Here is a 22522-nt window from a genome sequence, read left to right on the forward strand (position 1 = left end):
ATAAATATCGAATGAAACTGTAGTTATATCGAAATGAAACTATAGTTGTGTTGAACTGAAAATACAGTGTATACAAAATGAAATTGAATAACGGAGTTACTTTTTGAGGAAGGATGCGGAACGGCGGGAAACGGATGCCGTTTCTTTTCATTAAACAAAACGACATTGTTTTGATGCGCGGTGCATAATAGATTATGCATCGCGGTGCACGATATAATTTGCCGTTTGTTTGTTTTTATTATTATTATTATTATTATTATTATACTAGAAAATACGACAAATTATACCTTGGACTATGGTCCACAAGAGTCCACCTTTCATTGTGGACCTTGATCTAAAATGACATTCAGATTATATGTTTATAGTTAACATATTATATACATGTAAATAAATAGAAGACACATAATATGTTAATTACATGTACATAATATGCAATTAACATATTGGGGTTTGCATTAGGGGTGGACGTTTCGGGATTGGGTTCTGTTTTTTTGATATCGGTATTAAGAAAATGATACCATTCGGTTTAACATTATAGTTTGGTTCAGTTTCGGTTCGGTTTGAAAATTTTTGATTTTTGTTCGGAATTAGTTCGATTCGGTATTCGGTTCGGTTTAAGAACGCCACTAACAAAGAATACATATACACATAGTCCAAATCTAAAGTCTAAATATTATATAACAAAATAGCAATCCAAAGTTCAAACACACTACTAAGTACTAAGTATTAATTACCAAACATCAGTTTGTTTTTTTGCCCAACCGACCTCAGTTGGTTCACTTAGAATGTTTTGTTGATAAGATGAAGAACCATCCATCTGTATTGTTAATATTTGGAAAACAAGTGTCAAATACTGTATAGTTAATTTTTAGACACAATCTGCCATTGCTTGCACTGGAATATTATTTTTCAGTGCACTGGAAATATATTCCAGTACTGGAAAATAATATTCCAATGCACGGTAAATATTTCCAGTGCTTCCAAGCACTAGAAATCAAAATTAGAATGATGTTGAAACACATTAATTTCATAGAAACATGAAACTAAGGAAAATACTAAATATTGCAAGAATAACTCAAATTAGAGATAATTGAATTGTGAGGCAAAGAACAATTTTGGTTGCAAAGTAGAGAACAAGCCATAAAAAAATCAAATAAAACATTTAAGAGAAACACTAGTGAGAATATAAGGTGGGGCAACATCAAGGGACTTGGATTTACTTGTTTATTTATTTATTTATTATTATTATATTTTAAAAAATCAAACGACATTCGATTCGGTTCAGTTTTTTACCGAACCGTTCGGTATACAAGAATCTATTACCGTTCAATTGTTCAGTATATTACCGAACTGAATTGAACTAGTTCATTGCAGTTTGGTTCGGTACGGTACAGTTTGATTCTGAAAAATCAAACTGAATTGCCCACCCCTAGTTTGCATGAGAGATTGAGAGTTGAGAACCTTTCACACAACTTAGGGTTTGATGATCCAAAGATAATGTCATCTACGTAGATTTGCACGAGTAGAATGTGACCTTCATCTTAGGGTTTTGTCCACTTTACTCCTTGAAAAATCTTTTTCTACTAAGAAATTTGACAAAGTGTCGTACCACGCTCTTGGCATTTGCTTAAGACCATAGAGGGTCTTTTTCAGCATGTACACCTTATCTTCTGCTCATTTGACTGCAAAAAGTCAGATCTAGTACGAGAACATGGCTTCATTTTGTCTAGAAGATCTAGTATGTACACCTTCATATATGCACATTTTCAATAACTTGCTTAGGTAGATGAGTTAAGCCATCTTATGTAGCCCATTAAGTTGGCTTTCCAATAGTACAAGAATCACTCATTTTGGACATTTCTACTCTAAGATATGATAAAAACACCTAATAGTGGTCATGTTGAGCGAAAATTGCAACTTCATACTCTTTTGTTCCATTATGCCCTTGGTTTGCCCATATGATTAAGATCATTGAAAACACAACTTTTAGGCTCTCTAAAGAAGTGTTGTATCCATTTCCTTTGCTTCTCTTTAGACCCCAATAATCAATTTTCTTCCAAAACACATGTAAAATTGATCCTTTTTTTTTAACAAGAGAATTTGTACCTAATTAAACAAATAAAGCAAATGAGGATCCTTTTAAACATAATATTTAAATTTAAAGCAAAAAAAAAAAAAAAGGTTAAACATAGTATTTCCAAAAAAAAAAAAAAAAGGTTAAACATAGGGTAATACATGATTAAATATTAACTTATGAAACATTTAACCATAAAAGAAAGATTGGATAAGTTTGGGGCCCAGGGGACTCGAAGCGTCGAGCCTTTGGCTCGACACGTCAAAATTTTTCAGAAGCAAAAGTGTCTGAGACCTACAGGGCTCGACGCGTCGAACCCGTCCAGTAACTGCCTCCGAGAGTTTTAGAAGGTGCTCGACGCGCCGAGCGTGAATGCGGCCCAGCAGTGCGTTTTGGCCCATTTTCGCGCGAAATTTTTCTATTTTCCTCCAGGGTTTGATCCCAGCTATAAACCCCACATTCCTCAACCTTAATCGAGATAATTCAGAGAATACAGAGATCTTTGGAGACAAGAAAGAGAGAAATCAAGAGCCACAAGTTGTCTTGGGGATCAAGAAGAAGACTAGGGAGATTTGAGAAAATTGTCTGGTTAATTCTTGTACTGTTTTGATGATTTGTAATTCTTTATTATTATTTGCTATGTATAATTTAGCCATGCTTGGCTAAATTCTTTAGAGATTCTTGGGTAAAAGTGTTTATGAACCTATGTGTCTAAGCTCGCAGTTTCTTTAATTAATATATTATTATTTGGGTTAGCTTGTGTTGCAATTGTGTGTTATATTCTTGTTGCTAGTAGTTTAGGGCCTGAATTACTTGCTTCATAGCTTTGTTTATGTCACAGCGAGAGTTGGGCATAACTTAGGGCACACACAATTGCACATAATTGTTGCACCTTGAGAAAGGGTAATTTATTAGGGGATTTAATTCTTGATTATTGCACATCGAGAGATGATAGTAGTTAGGAATTTAAGATGCTTGATCTTGTTTTATTGGGTGTTTAAGCCACGAGAGTGGAAATTCACTAGTGTTAGTGACTACGAGAGTAGCTCTATACCACCTTGTATCCTCACACTTGTTAAACCCAGATTTTAATCTCATCTTATCTCTATTGTTTTCAAAACCCTGAATCTTTGCTTTATTTTATTTATTTTATGCAACCAATCATCCAATCAATTGTTAGGATTAGCTCTAATGAATAAATTAGTAAGTAGTGCTTGATACAACCACTTCCCTGTGGATCGATGACTCGTACTTCGAGTATTATTTGTTTACAGATATACTACGCATCAAATTGGCGCAGTTGCCGGGGAAGTGGCGTTCTAGTATTAACATTAGTGAAATCTTTATTTTAGGAGTCTAGTCCATTTATTTATTTATTTTATTTTATTTTATTTTTTTTGCTAACCCATAACAAGTTCCTTGTTCTTGAGTGTGATTTTGCTTTGAATCTAAGAACTTGGCTTTGTATGCGTACACGATCTTTTGGGAAAGAAGGATTATTACCTTTTGAACTTTGAGATTGAGAAAAGAGCCAAGTTTCTTAGAAAACAAACTAGGATGACACATGTACAAGAAAACCAAGTTGAAGAGAGATCAATGTCTTACTACCTTGCTCCGGATGTTGAGGAGCATGGTAGAATCAATATTCCAAATGTGGAGGCCAACAACTTTGTGATCAATCCGGCCATACTCAACATGGCTGCGACGGATCGATTTGGAGGTACACCCACAGAGGATCCCAATGCTCACATCACCAAGTTTCTACGACTTTGTGGCACCTTCAAGATGAATGGAGTCACTCAAGATGCTATCAGACTTAGACTTTTCCCCTTCACACTGAAGGACAGGGCTGATGATTAGTTATCCTCACATCCGGATAACCATTTTGACACTTGGGAAAAATTACATGGAGAATTTTTGAAGAAGTTCTATCCTGTCTCCAAGACTCAAAGGATGAGAAGGGCAATTCAAAACTTTAAGCAACTGGCAACTAAGTCCCTCACTGAGTCTTGGGAGAGATTTAAGGAATTGAAGAGGCAATGTCCACACCATGGGTTTCAAAGTTGGGATTTGATGATGTCTTTCTATGAAGGATTGCTTGATAATTTCAGGATTTTGGTGGATGCTTCTTCGGGTGGTTCGTTCACAATTCTAGAGCCAACACAAGCCGAGGAACTATTGGAGAAAATTGCTATGAATGGATCTACTTGGTACACGGAGAGGTCTCCACAAAAGCTTGTAGGAGGAATTCATGAGGCTGGACAATTAACCGATTTGTCAACAAAGTTGGATAATGTGGTTTCCATGGTTCAAAAGCTTGTCCAAATCACCATCCAAAAATACAATGTGAGTAATGTTTCTAACCCTCCTACTCTTGGTCAAATTTTGATGTGTGAACTTTGTGGTGGTGGACATAAGTCAAGGGATTGTCTCGACGTGTTAAATTCCCAAACCTCTATGGAGAAAATTAATATGGTGGGATATAATAGGCTTCATCAACAGTCTTTCCAACTTCAAGGGACCTACAATCTTAATAATTCAAGGAACCACCCCGGTCTTTCATGGAGTAATCCAATGGGGGCTGTCAATCCCCAACACTTTGTTAATAGAGGTTTTTCAGGTTTCCAAAGTACTCAAGTTCAATCTCAATTACCCGCTTCGGAGGCTCCACCACAATCAAATTTGGAAGCTATGATGGAGAAGCTACTTAAGTTACATTTGCAAAGTGACGAGAGGTATATGCAATTAACGGAAAGGGTGGATCAATTGAGTGCCCAAAACAAGATGCTTGAAAATCAACTTGCAAATCAAGCCTCTACATCTAGCACCAGAGTCACACGAAAGTTGCCAGTCAGTACTGAAAATCCCAGGGAACATGTCAATGCAATTGTCACTAGGAGTGGCAAGGTTCTTGAAGAGCCATCTCCTCCTATCAAAGCATCAATTCCAACTAGAACTGTTGAAGAGGAGATAGAAAGGATACTTGTTAGTGACTACGAGAGTAGCTCTATACCACCTTGTATCCTCACACTTGTTAAACCCAGATTTTAATTTTGTCCTTAAGATTTGGCATTAGGTGATTAGACACTTGAATCCCAAGAATCTCATCTTATCTCTATTGTTTTCAAAACCCTAATCTTTGCTTTATTTTATTTATTTTATGCAACCAATCATCCAATCAATTGTTAGGATTAGCTCTAATGAATAAATTAGTAAGTAGTGCTTGATACAACCACTTCCCTGTGGATCGATAACTCGTACTCCGAGTATTATTTGTTTGCAAATATACTACGCATCAAATGCCTTGGACCTGGTAGCTTGAGCGTAAGTCATCTTGGACATGAGAATTCTTGATGCCATTTGGATCCTTTGTGAAGAGATGAGAGGTAGAGATGTCCCACTAGGCGTGCCAAAATTTGTGAACAGAAAAAATTGAACAAATATATGTCTTTAAATTCAAAAGTTGCGCGGCTACAAAATCTCTATCAAAATCCCTTGATTCTCCACATGACTAACTTGACTTGAAAACTTTGGATGAAGGGCCTCCGGAACGCCGCTTGTTCTTCAATCCACTTTGCTTAGCTTGAACACTTGAAGTATTTGATCTTCAATCCATTTAGCTTGACTTGAATCCACTTTAGCTTAGCTTGATCGCTTGAATCCACTTTAGCTTGGCTTGATCTTCAATCAACTTTAGCTTGGTTTGATCTCTAATCCAGAGCTTCTCTTCAATTCGATCTTCAAGTGTGTTTCAAAATGTCAAATGAGGGCTCTATTTATAATGGAACCACCATCTCTTAGCAAACTCTCTAAACATTTATCTAATTAAATTAATTAATTATTTAGGAAAATAAACCTTGCCAAAATCAGTCTAGGTTCAAGATCCTCTCATCTAATTCATGTTCTTCAAAAAAAAAAAAAATTCAAATTCAAATTAAATTATAATTATCAAATTTAAATATAATAAAATAATATTTAAATCCAACTATAATTAAATTCAAATATTAATTAGGCTTGGACCAATTAATTAATTAATTAATTCAATAGTTCAAATCAAATTTACTTGGACTAATTATATTAATTTAATTATCATGATCCAATTAATTAAATTGGTCCAATAATCAACCTCAAAATTAGGCCCAATAATAATTTCACTAGCCCCCAATTTTTATTTTTATTTTTTTAGATTTGTATTATAATAAATCATTTGATGCGCAAATTATGTTGTGCAACCGTGTGCACCATGTATGCTGCACACGGTTGCAAAAAGACGTCGTTTTGACTAAAAACGCGCGTCCCACTTAAAAAAAATCAGATTCGATTCCCGGCAATAGCATTTTTTTGTGCATAATTTAAATTATATATCCACAAATTCATAACTATATATCCACAGTGAATGAATAACACAAAATCCAGAATGAATGAACTAAATATCCAGAATGATTGAACTAAATATCCACAATGAATGAACTAAAAATCCACAATGAATGAACAACATAATGCTGTTGAGGGGAATCGAAACTGATTTTTTTTTAAATGGGACACACATTTTTAATCAAAACGATGTCGTTTGCAACCATGTGCACCATGTTGGCAATTTATATCTTGCACCACGGCGCGCGTTGCATTGTGCGCCCAGATGCAAAACGACGTCGTTTCAGATTATTATTTTTAAAAAAAAAAATTCGCTACCCAATGTTTGGCGGTTAATTTTCCTTTAAAAAAAATCTCATGTTCAAAAATGTACATAATGTTATACATGAATGTACATAATTGTATAACAAAATATACATACTGTTTTTTAAAAGATAATACACATAATCTAACATAGTACATAATAAACATAAACTTTTAACATAATACTCATCAACTCTTAGCATAATACACAAAAATTTCCTGATTCGGATGTACATAATTGTATAAAAAAAATGTACATAATAAAAAATATACATAATTGTATGAACAAATATACATAATCACAGCAACTTCCTACCGCGCCTCCCAAAACGACGTCATTTTGGGAGGCGCGTGGTCAGGGACGGAGCCAGAAATTGGATTGAGGGGGGGGGGGGGGGGGGGGAAGAAGTAGGACGGATTCAGAAATTTTTTTCAGTAAAAGCGAAACATTAAAACAAAAAACATAATTTAAAAAAAAATAAATAAATTACCTAAGATTTTTTTTTTTTTTTTATAACCATTACTTAAGAAATATAGTTGTAAATATTGTTCAATATGTGCGAAAAATAAAACACATCGAAACTTTATAAAAATATTCATAACAAAATATGAAATATAATTAATTTGATAAAATAATTTGAATAGAAAACACATTATAAATTACACATATTAAATATTTAAAAAGTGATTGTGTTGAAGCCATAGGAGGACTCAAAAATATGTAAAAATTTGCTAATGCAAGAATTTGAACCCAAGACTTTTTTTATTGACAAACAAATGCTTTACCAACTAATCTAACTCCCTACTTGTTAACATTCACTAGTTTTTTTATACTAATAAAAGTTATACTATATATACATATATACATACAAGATTATATATGGGGTGGGGGTGGGGTGAGGGGGGACAGTTGACCTCCCTGGCCCCCCTTTGGCTCCGTCCCTGCGCACGGTACACAGTGTTACGCGCGCCGTAGGTAGGGTATAACGATTGCACCATGTTGCACAGCATAACTATTGCATTTGACGAACTTGGTTAAAAGGTGGGTCAATAGAATGTGGGCACCTAATTTTTGGGCCGTATGCAACATGCCTAGAGCCAGCCATACTTTTAGAAATTATTATTATTTTAATAGTACTTTATATATAAATTTTCGCCTACTGAGACTCAAACTCATAACCTCTCTTATAGAAAGCAACTTGGTGCCAAGGTCTTTGGTTGATTCAATTTGTATTAGTGACAGTAAATAAATTTTTTTTGGGTACTCCTAAATGTCCATAGTGATTGTTGCAAAATGTTTTCCTACCACTCATTATTCCTGTAAATATTCTTAGGTTTTCACTACTTTGCATCACCAAGTGTTAAACCTTAACCAATAACAAACTTAATTATATACTCCGTATTATATATATAACTTAAAACCATAACTTACATATTAAACATCTCATTAAACACTTTATACACATGTATTAAGTACATGTGTCACAAGGAACAGAAGTGTGTGAATTTGAGCTTCGTTTACATTATATATCTCTAACAAGAAGCCAGAAAACTACAAAGCACGATACCATTGATTTCCACACACATTAGACTGGTTCATCATATTTTGATGGCGGGATGCTTGGTTGCTTCTTTTCCGGTTGAGGCATGGCATTGATTTGGAGCATCCCATGGAAAAAAGATCTCTTGATGGTCATGAATATTGTCTTCTCACTATAGATTGCATATAGTATCAATTGCAATACTCCGACACCACATCCAACGCCATTTGGTACCTTTATAATCATACATATATGAGTAACATGTAATTAATTAGATGAAGGAAAATATTAGAAAGATTGTAATTTATGTCTTCGAGTATAAACTATTTATAAATATCACCCATCAATTCTAAGTGGTATAAATGTTGCCCTTCCTGCAGAGCATAAGTTACAATATATGGAGACAATATATGATCACATTTATACCACTTCGAATTGAAAGGTGACATTTATAATTAGTTTATATCTGAGAGACATGAATTGCAATTTTTTCATATATATAATTATATATTTATTAATGATTAAGCATGCATAAGATAGATTTGGAAATGGTAGCTTACATAAACAAAAGGGTCCTTCTCGAGGGGGCCAAAAATGAACCAAGCAGTGCCACATAGGAACATGGAGAAAGTCAAGAGGAATGGCATGAACTCTACACTCTTTGTCTTCATCACAACCCACTGCACTCATCAAATTTTCATGAAGATCAAAAACTACTAATTTTTTGTTTTCCTAAAAGAATGTTCATTTTACTTTATAATGTTGTATCATAATAACATACAGGATATATGACAAATAATTATCCTCCTGTGGCTATACTGAAAAGCTATATATTAACTTTTTTTTTTTTAATAAATTAGGCTGGCATATTTCATATTTCCACCTTAAAATCTTCAGTCTAGGTGTTCATTTTTTTTTTTTAAATTTGTTTTTTGGTGACAAGGGAAACCTATAATCATTACTGATGGTATGCATTGTATAATAGTTCATAAACCATACATAAGAGATAAATCGCATTAAGAAGATCATTAATGACGAACAATCTTACATTATAATTTATAATTGATTTCTCATACGCACCTGTGTTGATGGTGACTCATTTGTGTCAAAGCATAGAAAAAGTTAAATTAAGGGTGTATTTGGTTCAAATATGATAATCGGAATCGAAATACGAATTGAGTCAGAAAAAGTAAAATTAAGGGTGTATTTTGTTCAAATATGAGAATTGGAATCGAAATACGAACTGAATCAAATACTTGGTAATTGAAATGGACTTTGGTGAAAGTATTGTGCATGTTTGGTAGTATGGTGGAATTGGAATGATTACCAATATTAATGTTTGGTTATATATGACTCCATAATCGGAAAAAAAATGTTTTAAAATACAAAAAAAAAAAAAAAAAAATCAAGGCATTTGATCTTAAGAGTGGCGATGAAGTGAGTAGGCAATTCAATGCATTGACGGAGTCGATGAAGTGAGGAAACATGAGTGAGGAGGCAATGAAATACGGAGGCAATGAAACAAGGAAGGATAATGCTAAATTAATGGAATGATATTTGATTTAAAATAGGCCGTGTGTTTTGTAATTATAGACATGTTTTTTAAAACGTTATTGACCAAATGATGTGTATGACTTTTATTTTCATTTCTTGTGTATAACCTATGAACCAAGCTAAGCACATCATAAAATGAGACGATTAATGGAAGTTACAGCTTTATAATAATATGATTTGAAGGTATTTTGGTTTTTTTAATTTTTTTTTTTCTTACTAATACATTCATAATCTTAGTATAGGAATCTAAAACACTAAATTTTTTTGAATTTAAAATTTTAAATACATGTTTTTTTTTTTTTTTTTTTTTTTTTTTTGTATAATATGCAATTTTGTATGGATGTTATTAAAATACTTAACACTGATTGTTATTTATTTATTTATTTATTAAAAATGTTAAAATAATTGAGATAAAATTAAAGTTAGATTGATGACTTTTCACTTTTTACGTGAAATTTTAAATATATATATATATATATATATATATATATATATATATATATATATATATATATATATTATTTATTTATTTTAAAAAATATTTATAGTTTGAAAGAAATTTTTTAATAAATATTATATTTTTATTTTATATTTTAAGCAGCCATGTGATGAACACATAGCGAATTATTCTTTCGCATTTTATTTTATTTTCATGGTTATATAATAAATGGCCTAAGTTGAATTATCGCATTAGACCCCTATCCTTTTTGGTACGGCCCTCGTGAGGAAGACAAATTAGAAAATCATGAATATAAGATACATTCTAATATATACTAAAAATATATTATTTGTGTGTAAAATGTAAATTATTTGATAATATACAAAATAATGTATTTTCAATACTCAAATAATGTACTTTTTATAAATACAATGTACATTTTAATATATTAAAAATACATTATTTGTGTACTGAATATACATCATTTGATAATATACAAAATAATGTATTTTTAGTATTCAAATAATGTACTTTTCATGAAAATAAGGTACATTTTTAATATATTAGGAATAAAGTACAAATAAGCCACTGAACTATTTGGAAAAACAACAATTAAACAATCAAACTCAATAACCCTCAAATAAGTCATTGAACCCGGAAAAAAAGAGACTAAATAAGCCATTGAACCCTAAAAAAAGAGCAATTAATATTTTTAATAGGTTAACTCCAGATTTTTGCTGACTAGATTGCCAAATGTTTATTTTATTTACGTCTTTTTATTATAATCCACATACATAGTAATATATTTTAAAGTAATTATAATCAAAATAGTTTTGTCTTGTCAAGATTTGATTTATTTATTTATTACGGAGTATTATTTTTTCACTGGATCTTTTATTTTAAAAATAATAATAAATAAATAAATAAATTAGATCTAGACAAGGCAAACCTATTTTGATTATAATTACTTTAAAATATATTACTATGTAGCTAGATTATAATTAAAAAAATATTAATAAAATAAACATTTGGCAATCCAATCAGCAAAAACCTAGAATTATCCTTTAAAAATCTCAATTTTTTTTTCAGGATTTAATGACTTATTTGGGAGTTATTTGAGTTCGATGATTTAATTATTATTTCTCAAATAGTTATTTGAATTTTATCCCATTACATTTTTTGTATACTGAATATATATTATTTTATAGTATACAAAATAATATAATTTTAATATTTAAATAATATATTTTCAAATAATATATTTTATATATACAAATAGTATACTTTTTATTTGTAGTTCACATTACTTGAGTGAACATGGACCATATAATAATAAACATTGACGAACTTGGTTAAAAGGTTGGTCAATAGCATGTGGGCACCTGATTTTTGGGCCGTGTGTAGAGCCAGCCATACTTTTAAAAATGATTATTATTTTACTTGTATTTTTTATACGCGATGCACAAAAATAAGTGCATAATATTATTACTAATTTATATTAAAATTTTAGATTTATTTAGATTTTAGATATTTATATTTTTGTAAATAATAATAATAATGTAAAATATTTTTATAAATTTGATATTTATATTTTAGAAAATAACTAACATATAATTCCAATATATAATGTGTATATTATTATTATTATTATTATTATTATTATTATTATTATTATTATTATTAAAAAAGAAGATTAGAAAATATATGGTGGATGCATATGCATGGTAATAATAGCATGGTTGAAAAAATTGCTAGGTGCTCCTCGGACGCTCGGGAGCGCCTAGACGACAATTAATCGATGCTTAGGCGTCCGTGTATTTTTATTTTTTAAAAATTTGTTTAAATTTTTTAAATTTTTTAAGACTTGATAATTATGAACTATTTAAAAAAGAAGGAAACACTAGCTAATCGGCCGACTAGGCGACCTAGTCGGTGCCTAGAAGGCCTAGGCGGCTGCCTAGACCACCGATTATGGTGATACGCTAGGTGGTCGGCCAACGCCTAGCCCCTAGTCGCCGATTAATCGGTGCCTAGGCAAAATTTTTGCAACATTGAATAATAGTGGAAAAAGATAATGGAAGTTATAACGGTAGGGGTATATTTATCAAAAATAATGTATACTACAACTCTTATAGCATAATGTATAAAAAAACATAACGGAAGACATAAACGAAAAGTATAACCTTCATTCATACTTAATAGTTTTTGGATTAGTATTTAGTAGGTTGATATACTTGAAGGATATAGTTAATCAATGAAAAACTATAGAGTAGAATAAGCAAAACAAATAATAATTAGTAATATTACAGATATTCTTACTTTTTATTCTATTTTATATTCTCTATTTACTTGTCATGTTTTGATGGAAAATTTATTATTTTGGTCTCTCAATTATTTCCCAACTCTCAATGTAGTCTTTAACTTTCAACTAGTTTGCTCTTCGAATTATTTAAAATTTTGTCAATTCAACCCTTCAGAGTTACTAAAATGGTGATTTCCCCATTTTTAAAATTTTGGCAATTTGATCCTAGAATGGTTTAATTATTGACGGAATTTTAAACAATTCGATAATCAAATTAGTTGAAATTGAAAACTAAGAACTACATTGACAGTTGGAAAACAATTGAGGGACCAAAATGATCATTTCCCATACTTTGATTCATTCATAAAAATGTGAGTCATAGTTTTTATATGTTTCTTTTCATCTTTCTTCAATAAAATCTAGACACATGAAATGAAGTAAAACTTCATTGGAGTTCACTTAATAATCATTTTCCTAGCTATAATAATAATAATAATAATAATAATAATAATAATAATAATAATAATAATAATAATAATAATAATAATAATAATAATAATAATAATAATAATAATAGTTAATTTCAGGAATGGTCCTTGATTATTGACATTTACCAATTTGTATCCTTTGACTTTCAATTAGACCATAAATGGTCCTTTGACTATTGATCTTTACCAGCTTTTAATATGAACATAAATGGTCCCTTGACTATTGATTTTATTTCAAATTTGGTTCTTCAGTTAAATATCTATTTAATAAATATTAAATTTAAGAATAATAACGGGACATCGTTTGGAGCGAACATTAGCAATCACAAAAAAATGACTAGTAATTTATAAGGTTGAGAAATGGGAAGATGAGAAGAGCTAACAATGACTGATAGAGGCGATAAGAACATAACGGCAGTGGAGATTAAGGCAGCGAAACCGCAAAAGAGTTGTCTGATTCTCCCATGAAAAACAAGCACTGAAAGAAGCGCAACAGCAACGAATATTCCAACCACTAAAATAAGGAGTGATCCCGTTTTTTTCTTTTCATTCTTTGGCGCAAATACTATAAATATGGCCACAAATGCTAACTCAATTACCGTTCCGATTCCATCAATTGTTGTCATAAGTATGTTGTTAGGCGACACAAAAGGCAACCCGTACCTGTCAATTCATCATCGCATACCAAATAATAATAATCTAAAAACTAATAAGTGTGAATGAAAGTTGTACTCTTCAGTTATATATGTTCTTTCCATTACTTTTTTATTTTTAAATTTTTTATACATTATATTATAAGAGTTGTATTATACGGAGTACAATATTTTGGTCAAAAATATCCATGCCGTTATAACTTCTGTTATCTTTTTCGACTATTGTTGTCATGCACATGCATCCCCATATATTTTCTTATTCTCTTCAATGGTAATAATATATAGACATTTATATATAAGAGTACTATATAAGTTATTACTTAAAATAAAAACATCAAATTTATAAAAATTGGTTTACATTATTGTTATTATTATTACTCCGTATTATATAATAATATAAATATATAAAATCTAAAATTTTAATACAGAGTACTAATATTGGGTATTGATTTTTGCGCATCGCTATAATTTCCTTACATTTTGGGTGGAATAAAAGACTACTCCATACCCAACATCAATGATCAAACCTTTAACATTTGGTTAAAAATTGATGTGTCCTTTCCACTCAACCACACCCTTTGAGTTGGTAGTGTTGTTGTATAAGACATTTATAATGCTCAACAAAAATAAACTTTGGAGTATTAATTAAGGATAAATTAGACATTAACAAAAGAAAACGAAACCACACACATATGAACGTGTGTGTACAAATATTCTAAAAGGAAAATGTGCTTATTTAATTATGATCATACCTAGTGTTACTTTGATCTAAAATGAGGTTATTATGAATTGGTTGAGGTAACAACAAATTAATTAAAAATATAATTATTAATGCAAAAAATTAATACCAAAGTCATTACTTGAATATGTTTAATTTGGTTTGTTACACAAAGAAGTAAGTCTTTAAGTAAAAAATAGAATAAAGTGTTTAAAGAATTGAATTTACCAAGCACAAAGTAGGCAATTGAGCAAGGTCATGACATAGGGCAATCCCGAGAACTCTTCTGTGCTCCTTTTCTTGATGATCCTCTTGAATGTAACACTAGAATTTGTTTAAAAAGTAAAAAAAAAAAAAAATCAAACATCAAGAAAATTAAATGTTGAAACTAGCAATAATATAGAGAAAGAATAAAAATTTTGGCGGGCTAGGAAGAAAGAAAGCATGATGACTCAAAAGGAAAATATTAAAGAATCTATATCCATTGGGTGCATGATGATGGCTCAAAAGGAGGGAGCAAAATATTAAAGTAACTATATCAAGTGGGTGCATTTTATTTCATTGGCTTGTGGTCTTAACTCCTAAGTTGAGCACCAAGGTTCGACCTTTACATCTACAATATTATTCCTAGTTGGTCCATTCCATGTGTTATATATATTATTTATTTATTTATTTATTCATTGGGTCGTCATTTTTTACCGTTATCATAGGCTTTGTGTATATGTTATTGGGCCTAGCGTCCCGATAAATAATATTACTTTTTTTCTATCCCATTATGTATTTTTATACTCGATTTAAGGTGGACCCAGTCTTGATAAAATCATAAATTGTAATGCAATAAGTGATGCTATATTGCCCTAATAATTTAAATTTTAATATTAACATTCTCATGTGACACTATTGACTTTTTTTTTTTTTTTTTTTTTTTTTTGTATTTGATTAGTAAGTGATTTTTTTTTTAACACGTGATGTAGTTGCTAATAAATAGAGTTTTGTTACTATATCAAGAGATCGATAAACATATATTATCAAGTAAATTTAAGAGGGAAAATAATAACATTGACTTTTAATTTTTTTTAAATTTTATTTTATTATATCAATGACTTTTATTTTCTTGCCACAATTATTCCTCTATTTAAAATTTTATCATTTTACATTTTAATAAAAATGACTAACATGTAATTTTATCATTCAAACATCTTTCTCCAACATATAATTTTTCCCCTTTTCATGTAAACTCTTTTAATTGAATAATAAAATTACCTGCATGTTAGCCGTACTTATTAAATGGTGGAATAACAAAATTTTAAAAGAATAACTAATGGTACGAACAAAGTCAATAATATAATATGAATTAAAAAAATTAAATGTGAAAATATTACAATAATTAACGAGAAAAAGTGAAATTTGCTCCTTTTATAACATTCATAAATATTCATCTTTGTAAGACTATTCGCATCCTTAAAATGATAGGATTGCAATCGTATATGGACATATGACAAATTAAATTCACATAAGTTGTTATTATTATTATTATTATTATTATTATTATTATTATTATTATTATTATTATTATTATTATTATTATTATTATTATTATTATTATTAGGAAAATGACACTTTTTACCCCTGAGTTATATACTTATAGCACTTTTCCCCCTCAATTATTTAGGTAAGCACATTAGTCCCCTCAATTATTCTAAAAGTGGTTCTTTTCCCCCCCCCCCCCCCCCCCCCCCCCCCCCCCCCCCCCCTCCTGATATATTAAATTGACATTTATACCCTTAAAGTAAACATTTTATTTATTTTACTACTCCAACAAATTATTGCGTATACGTAGGGATGGCCACGGTTCAATTTGAATTGAATCGGATACTAAAGCAATCGAATTAATAGTTTACGGTTATAATTCAGATCTAGAACCCAATATTTAAATGTCAATTTATGAAAATTATGTATCAAAAAAATTGAATCTTGAACCGTGAACCGGCGGTTCCGGATTTGATTCGCGGTTTTGAACCGTCTTTATTTTAAAATTTTGTTTTTTTTTTTTAATTTTAAAATAGTCTAAATTCAACAATAAATGTATTTTATTTTTTCAGTTCGGAACATGAACCGTCCGTTCCGGTTCACGATTTTAATAAACTCTAAATATCAAATTTCGATTCTAAATTGTAATTGGAATATTTCGATTTGGTTGCTATAGTGTTTGTTTAGTTTGAACCAAATAATGGTCATAATTTGTTGGAGAACAAAATAAATTAAATATTTAGTTTAAGGGTAAATATGTCCATTTAACATTTTAGGGGGAAAAGCAGCCACTTCAATAATTTAGGGGGAAAAATGCTATACGTATATAACTCAGGGGAAAAAGTGTCATTTTCCCTTATTATTATTATTATTATTATTATTATTATTATTATTAAATCCAACGAGTGGATGCAAGGCTTTCCACTTGTCTTGTCTTGTCTTGTCTGTGTCCTTGCATAGCTAGCTTCCAAGTTCCACCTCGCCATTTGGTGAGGTGGGTCAATTAACTTATTTTAGTAAAATAAAATTTTATGGTTGTATATTATATTATATTTTGATAGTGTAGAAATAGTGAAAAAATTGCAATATTTTTGAATATTTTTCTTCCACTGAGACTCAATCTCAGACCTCCTACATAGAGTAGTCGCTACATACCATCTGAGCACAAAGTGTTTGGCAAAAAAAATAAAATTGCAATACAGTTACAGATATATTAATATTGTAGTAAGGTCAAATTAGGAAAATACGAGAATATTGCATGGATATTGATAGTCTAATATCGTAACTTTTATTAATAATTAATAGAATTATGGGATCCCTAGAATTATTTTCACTTTTAATTTGGTTCACGAGTATGGAACTATTTCTATATTTGGTCACTGACTATCAAAATTTTCAGATTTGGTCTCATAACTTTTAAATCATTGCCACATTTGGTCACTGACTATTAAATTTTTTTGATTTGATCTCACGACTTTTAAATTCTTGCCACATTTAGTCCCCGCCTATTAAAATTTTCAAATTTTATCCCACGACTTTTAAATCTTTGCCACATTTAGTCCCTGACTATTAAATTTTTTAGATTTGATCGGGTGATTCTCTAATCACAAAATTAACAACTAATCTCCCTTCTAATTAAATAAATTGTATTTTTGTACAAAACATTCCGTGTTTGTAAATTTAAATTTGTAATATAATTTTAATTTATTTAAATTGGATTTTAACATTATTAAAGTTTGTTTATAATATTTGCATTATGTAATCATAATATGGTTAATTCAACATCATATTAACTTATAAAGAATTTGAAGTTAACTTTATCGTAGGACCAAATCTGAAAATTTTAATAGTCGGGGATCAAATGTGGAAATGATTCCATACTCGTGAAATCAAAAGTGCAAATAATTCTAATTAATATGAAGCACACTTCTAAAAAAGCTAGATAAGATGATATTATAACTTTTCACGTAGTAATATATTAATTCAATAAATTTTATTATGAAATTACCCATTAGTATATATAAAAAAGTTATGGGTGTCTCCTACTCCAGTCTGATTTTGCAAAAAAATAAATAAAAAAAAATTGAAACAAGATAGGACAAATTTAAAATAAATAACTCTTTTTTCCCAATAATAATTTGATATTACTAACATCATAAAAATTTACGGCGCGCACACATATATATTCGACAATATTTAAATTATATTGGCCATGTTTGGTAACATAGTTAAATTATCAGACAGTTTTGATTTGTTTGACCATTATTAACTATTTGACTTGGTTAAACAGTCAATATGAGTTTTTGATTAATTAGCTTTTTGTAACAGCTTATTGCTCCAAAATACTAAAATTCAAAAAGCTATTCAAATTATTTTTTTCGATCAGCTTTTTGAGAAAGTCATTTAACATTTAATCAGTTATTAGCTAACAACTAATTTATCAAACATATTTCTACAATCAGCTAACGCTATCACCTTGACAAACCCATTATCCAATCAACTAACAGCAATTAGCTAACAACTATTTACCAAACACCCCATTAAAAGTGATTTGAGAAGGTTCATTAGTTCATGCATATAGGTACATATATACACCTATATTCATATCTGTATGTATACATGTATATTGAGAGAGGGAGAGAGAGAATTTTACATTGGTGCCAAGAAGATGAAGAAAGCAGTCCCATTTGCTATTAAAAAAAAAAACAAAAAACAATTACGGGTCAGAATAAAAGTGTATTGAATAATTAGAAAAAAGCCGAATGGATAGAGAAGAAATATAATGAACATATATACCAAAGATCCCAAAAGCCAAATGGAGAGTGCGTGCTAGACCATGCATCTCTCTAAACTAACACTCAACTCTTAAACCGTGCACCAATACACGTTTCCACTTGGGGCATTTATAGAGTTTGGAGCGAGGAATGATGTCGCAATTGTTATACCACGGTTCATATTGCATTATTAATCTTAGTTTAACAATTATGTGTCTGTAATTAATATATTCTGTACTTGTAGTTAACAATTTTGTACTTGCAAACAAATTAAAGATATAACATGATAATTACATACACATAATATAATAACTACAAACACATAAACTATTAATTGCATGTATAGAATATGTTAACTGCAGACACATAAGGTGTTGGTTAACATGTTATGTGTCAGCAATCAGGGCCGGCCCTGAGCAAGTCTGCCCAGGGCCGGCGCACAGCGCCCCCAAATTTTGGGGCCCCTTAATTTAAAAAAATAAAATATAAGTACATTAGGCTTGAACACTTCGAACAAAGCCAACAAATTGCCTACTCCTTAGGTATTTAAAGTTTTAATTTTGAGGATGCTGTTTTTTTTTTTTTTTTTTTTGGTTTTTTTTTTTTTTTGGTTATTTATTTATTTATTTATTTATGTTTTTTTTTTTTTGTTTTTAACGAATGAGGATGCTGTTTGCGAATTCTAAGTATTTGAATTAATTCAAATATTTACCAGGACTATGTGGTCTAATGGTACCCGGGTTGGGTTTCCGTTTGGAAGGTTGTGAGTTCAAGCCTCAGTGGAGGCGTTATTAGCTCTTTGTGTTTCAGTAGGTTGAGAAAGTATATGAACAGATACTACAATGTAATAGAGCTAGTAACATTCAAAAAAAGAATTAATTCAAATATTTAAACATTTAATTAGAGTGTTTGTGTATTTGAACTAGATTAGGTAATTCAAATTTGGGAAAGACTATAGATTCTACAATTATTTGTTATCATACAAACTTTCAAATTCTTTAATTCTCTTGACAGATAATTAAAATTACGTATTATTTCACAATTCTTGTTTATTATTTTATATAAATGACTTACTAATTCTGATTTCAGAATAATATATTTAAGAATTAGTTTATTGATTAATTATTTAATTAGAGTTTCTAAATAAATTCATATGTTTTCCTTAGGATTTTATGTCTTCTAAATAATGGGTTTGAGAAGCATAAAAAAATAATGAAGAATTGAGCAACTAACTCAATCTCAAAAGGGAGCTCTTGAAAAATTCAAATTACAAAAAAAAAATTCTAATAGATGACCAAAAAGATGATGTCAAGGAAAAGTTGTTAGACACTAATCAAAAGTTTGGTGGATGATTTTGCGTCTATGTGTGCACACATGTCACTTTTTAAATAAAATTTTAGATGTATTTTTTATACAATATTTATATTTTGAATTTTTGACAAAAATTTGTGAACAACTATTATATATAAAAATTATTTGAAAAAAGAGGGCCCAAATTAAGATATTGCACAGGACCCCCATTTTTATTGGAACGGCCCTGTCAGCAATTAACATATATATTCTGTACCTGCAATTAACCGTTTATGTGTATGTAGTTATCATATTATATGTGCAATTAATATGTGATGTGCCTTCAATTTGTTTACATGTATAGAAATGGTTAGCTGTAGGTACAAAATGTAATAACTGCAGGTACAAAATCCGAATATTATTTTTGGACAATGGTCCATAACGCAAAGTAAATCATAATTCATGGTATAATATGCCATATGTGGCGCATGCTCATAATAAACTTTACTGCCTTGCCTTATTTTGATGACAAAGACATTCATAAAATTACTATTTATGGATTCGAGATAATACTTACTATTTTGATGACAAAGACATTCATAATAATGAGAGTTACTTATTAATCTTAACAAAGGCTTTGTGGTCAAGCGGCATGAAGTAACTTTTTCAAGTGGGAAATTTATGGGTTCGAGCCTTAGTGAAGGTGGTATTGAATCGTCAGGCTTCTGTAGGTTGAGAAAAATATATATGAACATATACTACATGTAACAGGGTCAAGGGCTTAGTGAGATCAATGAATTTAAATGGTCCAACTAGTCTAATATTAATGTCACTACTTTAATCACTCTAGTATGATGATATATTAAAATAAACATTTTAATATGAATATACTAAAAATAGATAGTCTAATTTACAATATACTAAAAATACAATTTTAATATATTAAAAATAAACATTTTAGATACATATTAGTGATCCACTTTGTTTCATCTTAATATGGATCATGGTACATAATATATTGATGGAAGCTGTGTAAGCTAAGCCTTATTCTATTTAATTATAGGCAACTTTATCTCTCTTGCGCACTTCGTCATTTTTATTTATAAACATTATTAATATATTATTGACACAATGAGTGATGAGTCAAATCAAAATATCGTGTCGTGGCCACATTAGGCTAACAGAGAGTGATTAGCCTTTGGTGCGGAAAAGCCTTTAACTTAAAGTTGGTTTGGACTTTGCTTCCGTACAATTTTTTTCTTTATTAGATTATGTTGATATATGAGATGTGCATGGGTCGAAAGTGATAGCTGTTATATACTGTCTAGTATTTTTACCCGTCCGATGCACAAAATGAATTTGTTATAATATTTTAAAAATATTTGAATCAATATATAATTATATAAATTATAACATTAAATATTATATAGTACAATTAAAAAGATGGTTTGGATCGATTATATTTTGTGATATTATCTGGCTTATTTTTGCTTGAATTCAATCAAATAATTGTTGAATTAATAGCTAATATGTATATGTAAGCATGGTGTTGAAACTTTGGTGATTTTATATATCAGTGTTTATAATTTGTATAACTTGAGCAAATGTGCTCTTTGAAAAAAAAAACATAATATCACCAGTTCGAAGTACAAATTATTGAAAATCTCTTTGTAGACGACGTTGGTTGTAGTAACAGAATCTTGTCCATCCCCGTGACCTCGTCTAGAGCTAACACCTTCAGGCCATCAGGATGGGTGACTTGGAAAAAAGCCACATACAATTGACCGTGATTAAACATTGGTTTTTTCAGCAATAACCAAACATGAGTTAGTGTTTGGCCCTGACTATTGTTGATAGTCATGGCATATGCAAGGATCAATGGTAATTGTTTACGATGAAATTTGAAGGGCAATCTCGTAATGAACAAATGAAGTAATGATGTATCCATAAGTGAGCCTATAAGTGAGCCTAACATCAATAAATTGATAAATAAGAATAAAAATTATAATAATTAATGAAATACACAAACATACAAAATATTCGTACTTTATAATATTGTTTTCAAAATTTTAATTAGATAAAATAAAAGACACATTAATAAAAATTATAGGGGTCGATATTTCGATTTGGTTTCTTTAATTTTGGTTTGCTAGGCAATTGTGGTTTTTCTCAGTTGAAATCTTTCTACAATCATATTCGTTACATTTTTCTAGTGTAGCTGTCTTCTATCTAGTGTATTATTCCATTCTACATGCTTTATGGCTTGTTTGGCTATTTATTGTTTTTGCATTCAAAGTTATAAATTTGCATGTGAATTAGTAATGAAGTTTAAATTATTTGAGAGTTGTTTGTCCCTAGATGTAAGGCTTGCAACTCTTTCACTATGTGTTCAGTGTTATTTATGATCATTAGTTTGCTTTGCTATACTTGAAATGCATGTTTTTCTGGTGTGCTATAGTTGATGTGTTTTTGTATCGGGTAT

General features: G+C 30.1%; 2 protein-coding genes across 2 annotated transcripts in view; both read right to left on the reverse strand.

Moving 5' to 3' along the window:
* Positions 1-22522, reverse strand: part of LOC109184779 (probable membrane-associated 30 kDa protein, chloroplastic) — a 37838-nt gene that overhangs the window by 8735 nt on the left and 6581 nt on the right. The window lies entirely within an intron of this gene.
* Positions 8303-18836, reverse strand: LOC109184782 (bidirectional sugar transporter SWEET1-like). The gene is made up of 6 exons (XM_019334822.1): positions 18773-18836; positions 18630-18666; positions 14675-14770; positions 13459-13738; positions 8853-8972; positions 8303-8526 (listed from the first exon to the last, which is right to left on the reverse strand). The coding sequence occupies exons 1-6, from the start codon at positions 18816-18818 to the stop codon at positions 8338-8340; spliced, it is 768 nt and encodes a 255-aa protein (XP_019190367.1). The 5' UTR covers positions 18819-18836; the 3' UTR covers positions 8303-8337.

This window comes from Ipomoea nil, unplaced genomic scaffold (assembly GCF_001879475.1).
Source record: "Ipomoea nil cultivar Tokyo-kokei standard unplaced genomic scaffold, Asagao_1.1 scaffold1286, whole genome shotgun sequence".
In the NCBI taxonomy this organism is placed as follows: domain Eukaryota; kingdom Viridiplantae; phylum Streptophyta; class Magnoliopsida; order Solanales; family Convolvulaceae; genus Ipomoea; species Ipomoea nil.

Coding starts and splice junctions, on each gene's coding strand:
- LOC109184782 (XM_019334822.1), bottom strand. CDS start 18,818: ATGCATGGTCTAGCACGCACTCTCCATTTGGCTTTTGGGATCTTTG. Junction 8,973..13,458: donor TATCGCCTCTATCAGTCATT/GTTAGCTCTTCT, acceptor TGATGAGTGCAG/TGGGTTGTGATGAAGACAAA. Junction 8,527..8,852: donor AGAAGGACCCTTTTGTTTAT/GTAAGCTACCAT, acceptor ATGATTATAAAG/GTACCAAATGGCGTTGGATG.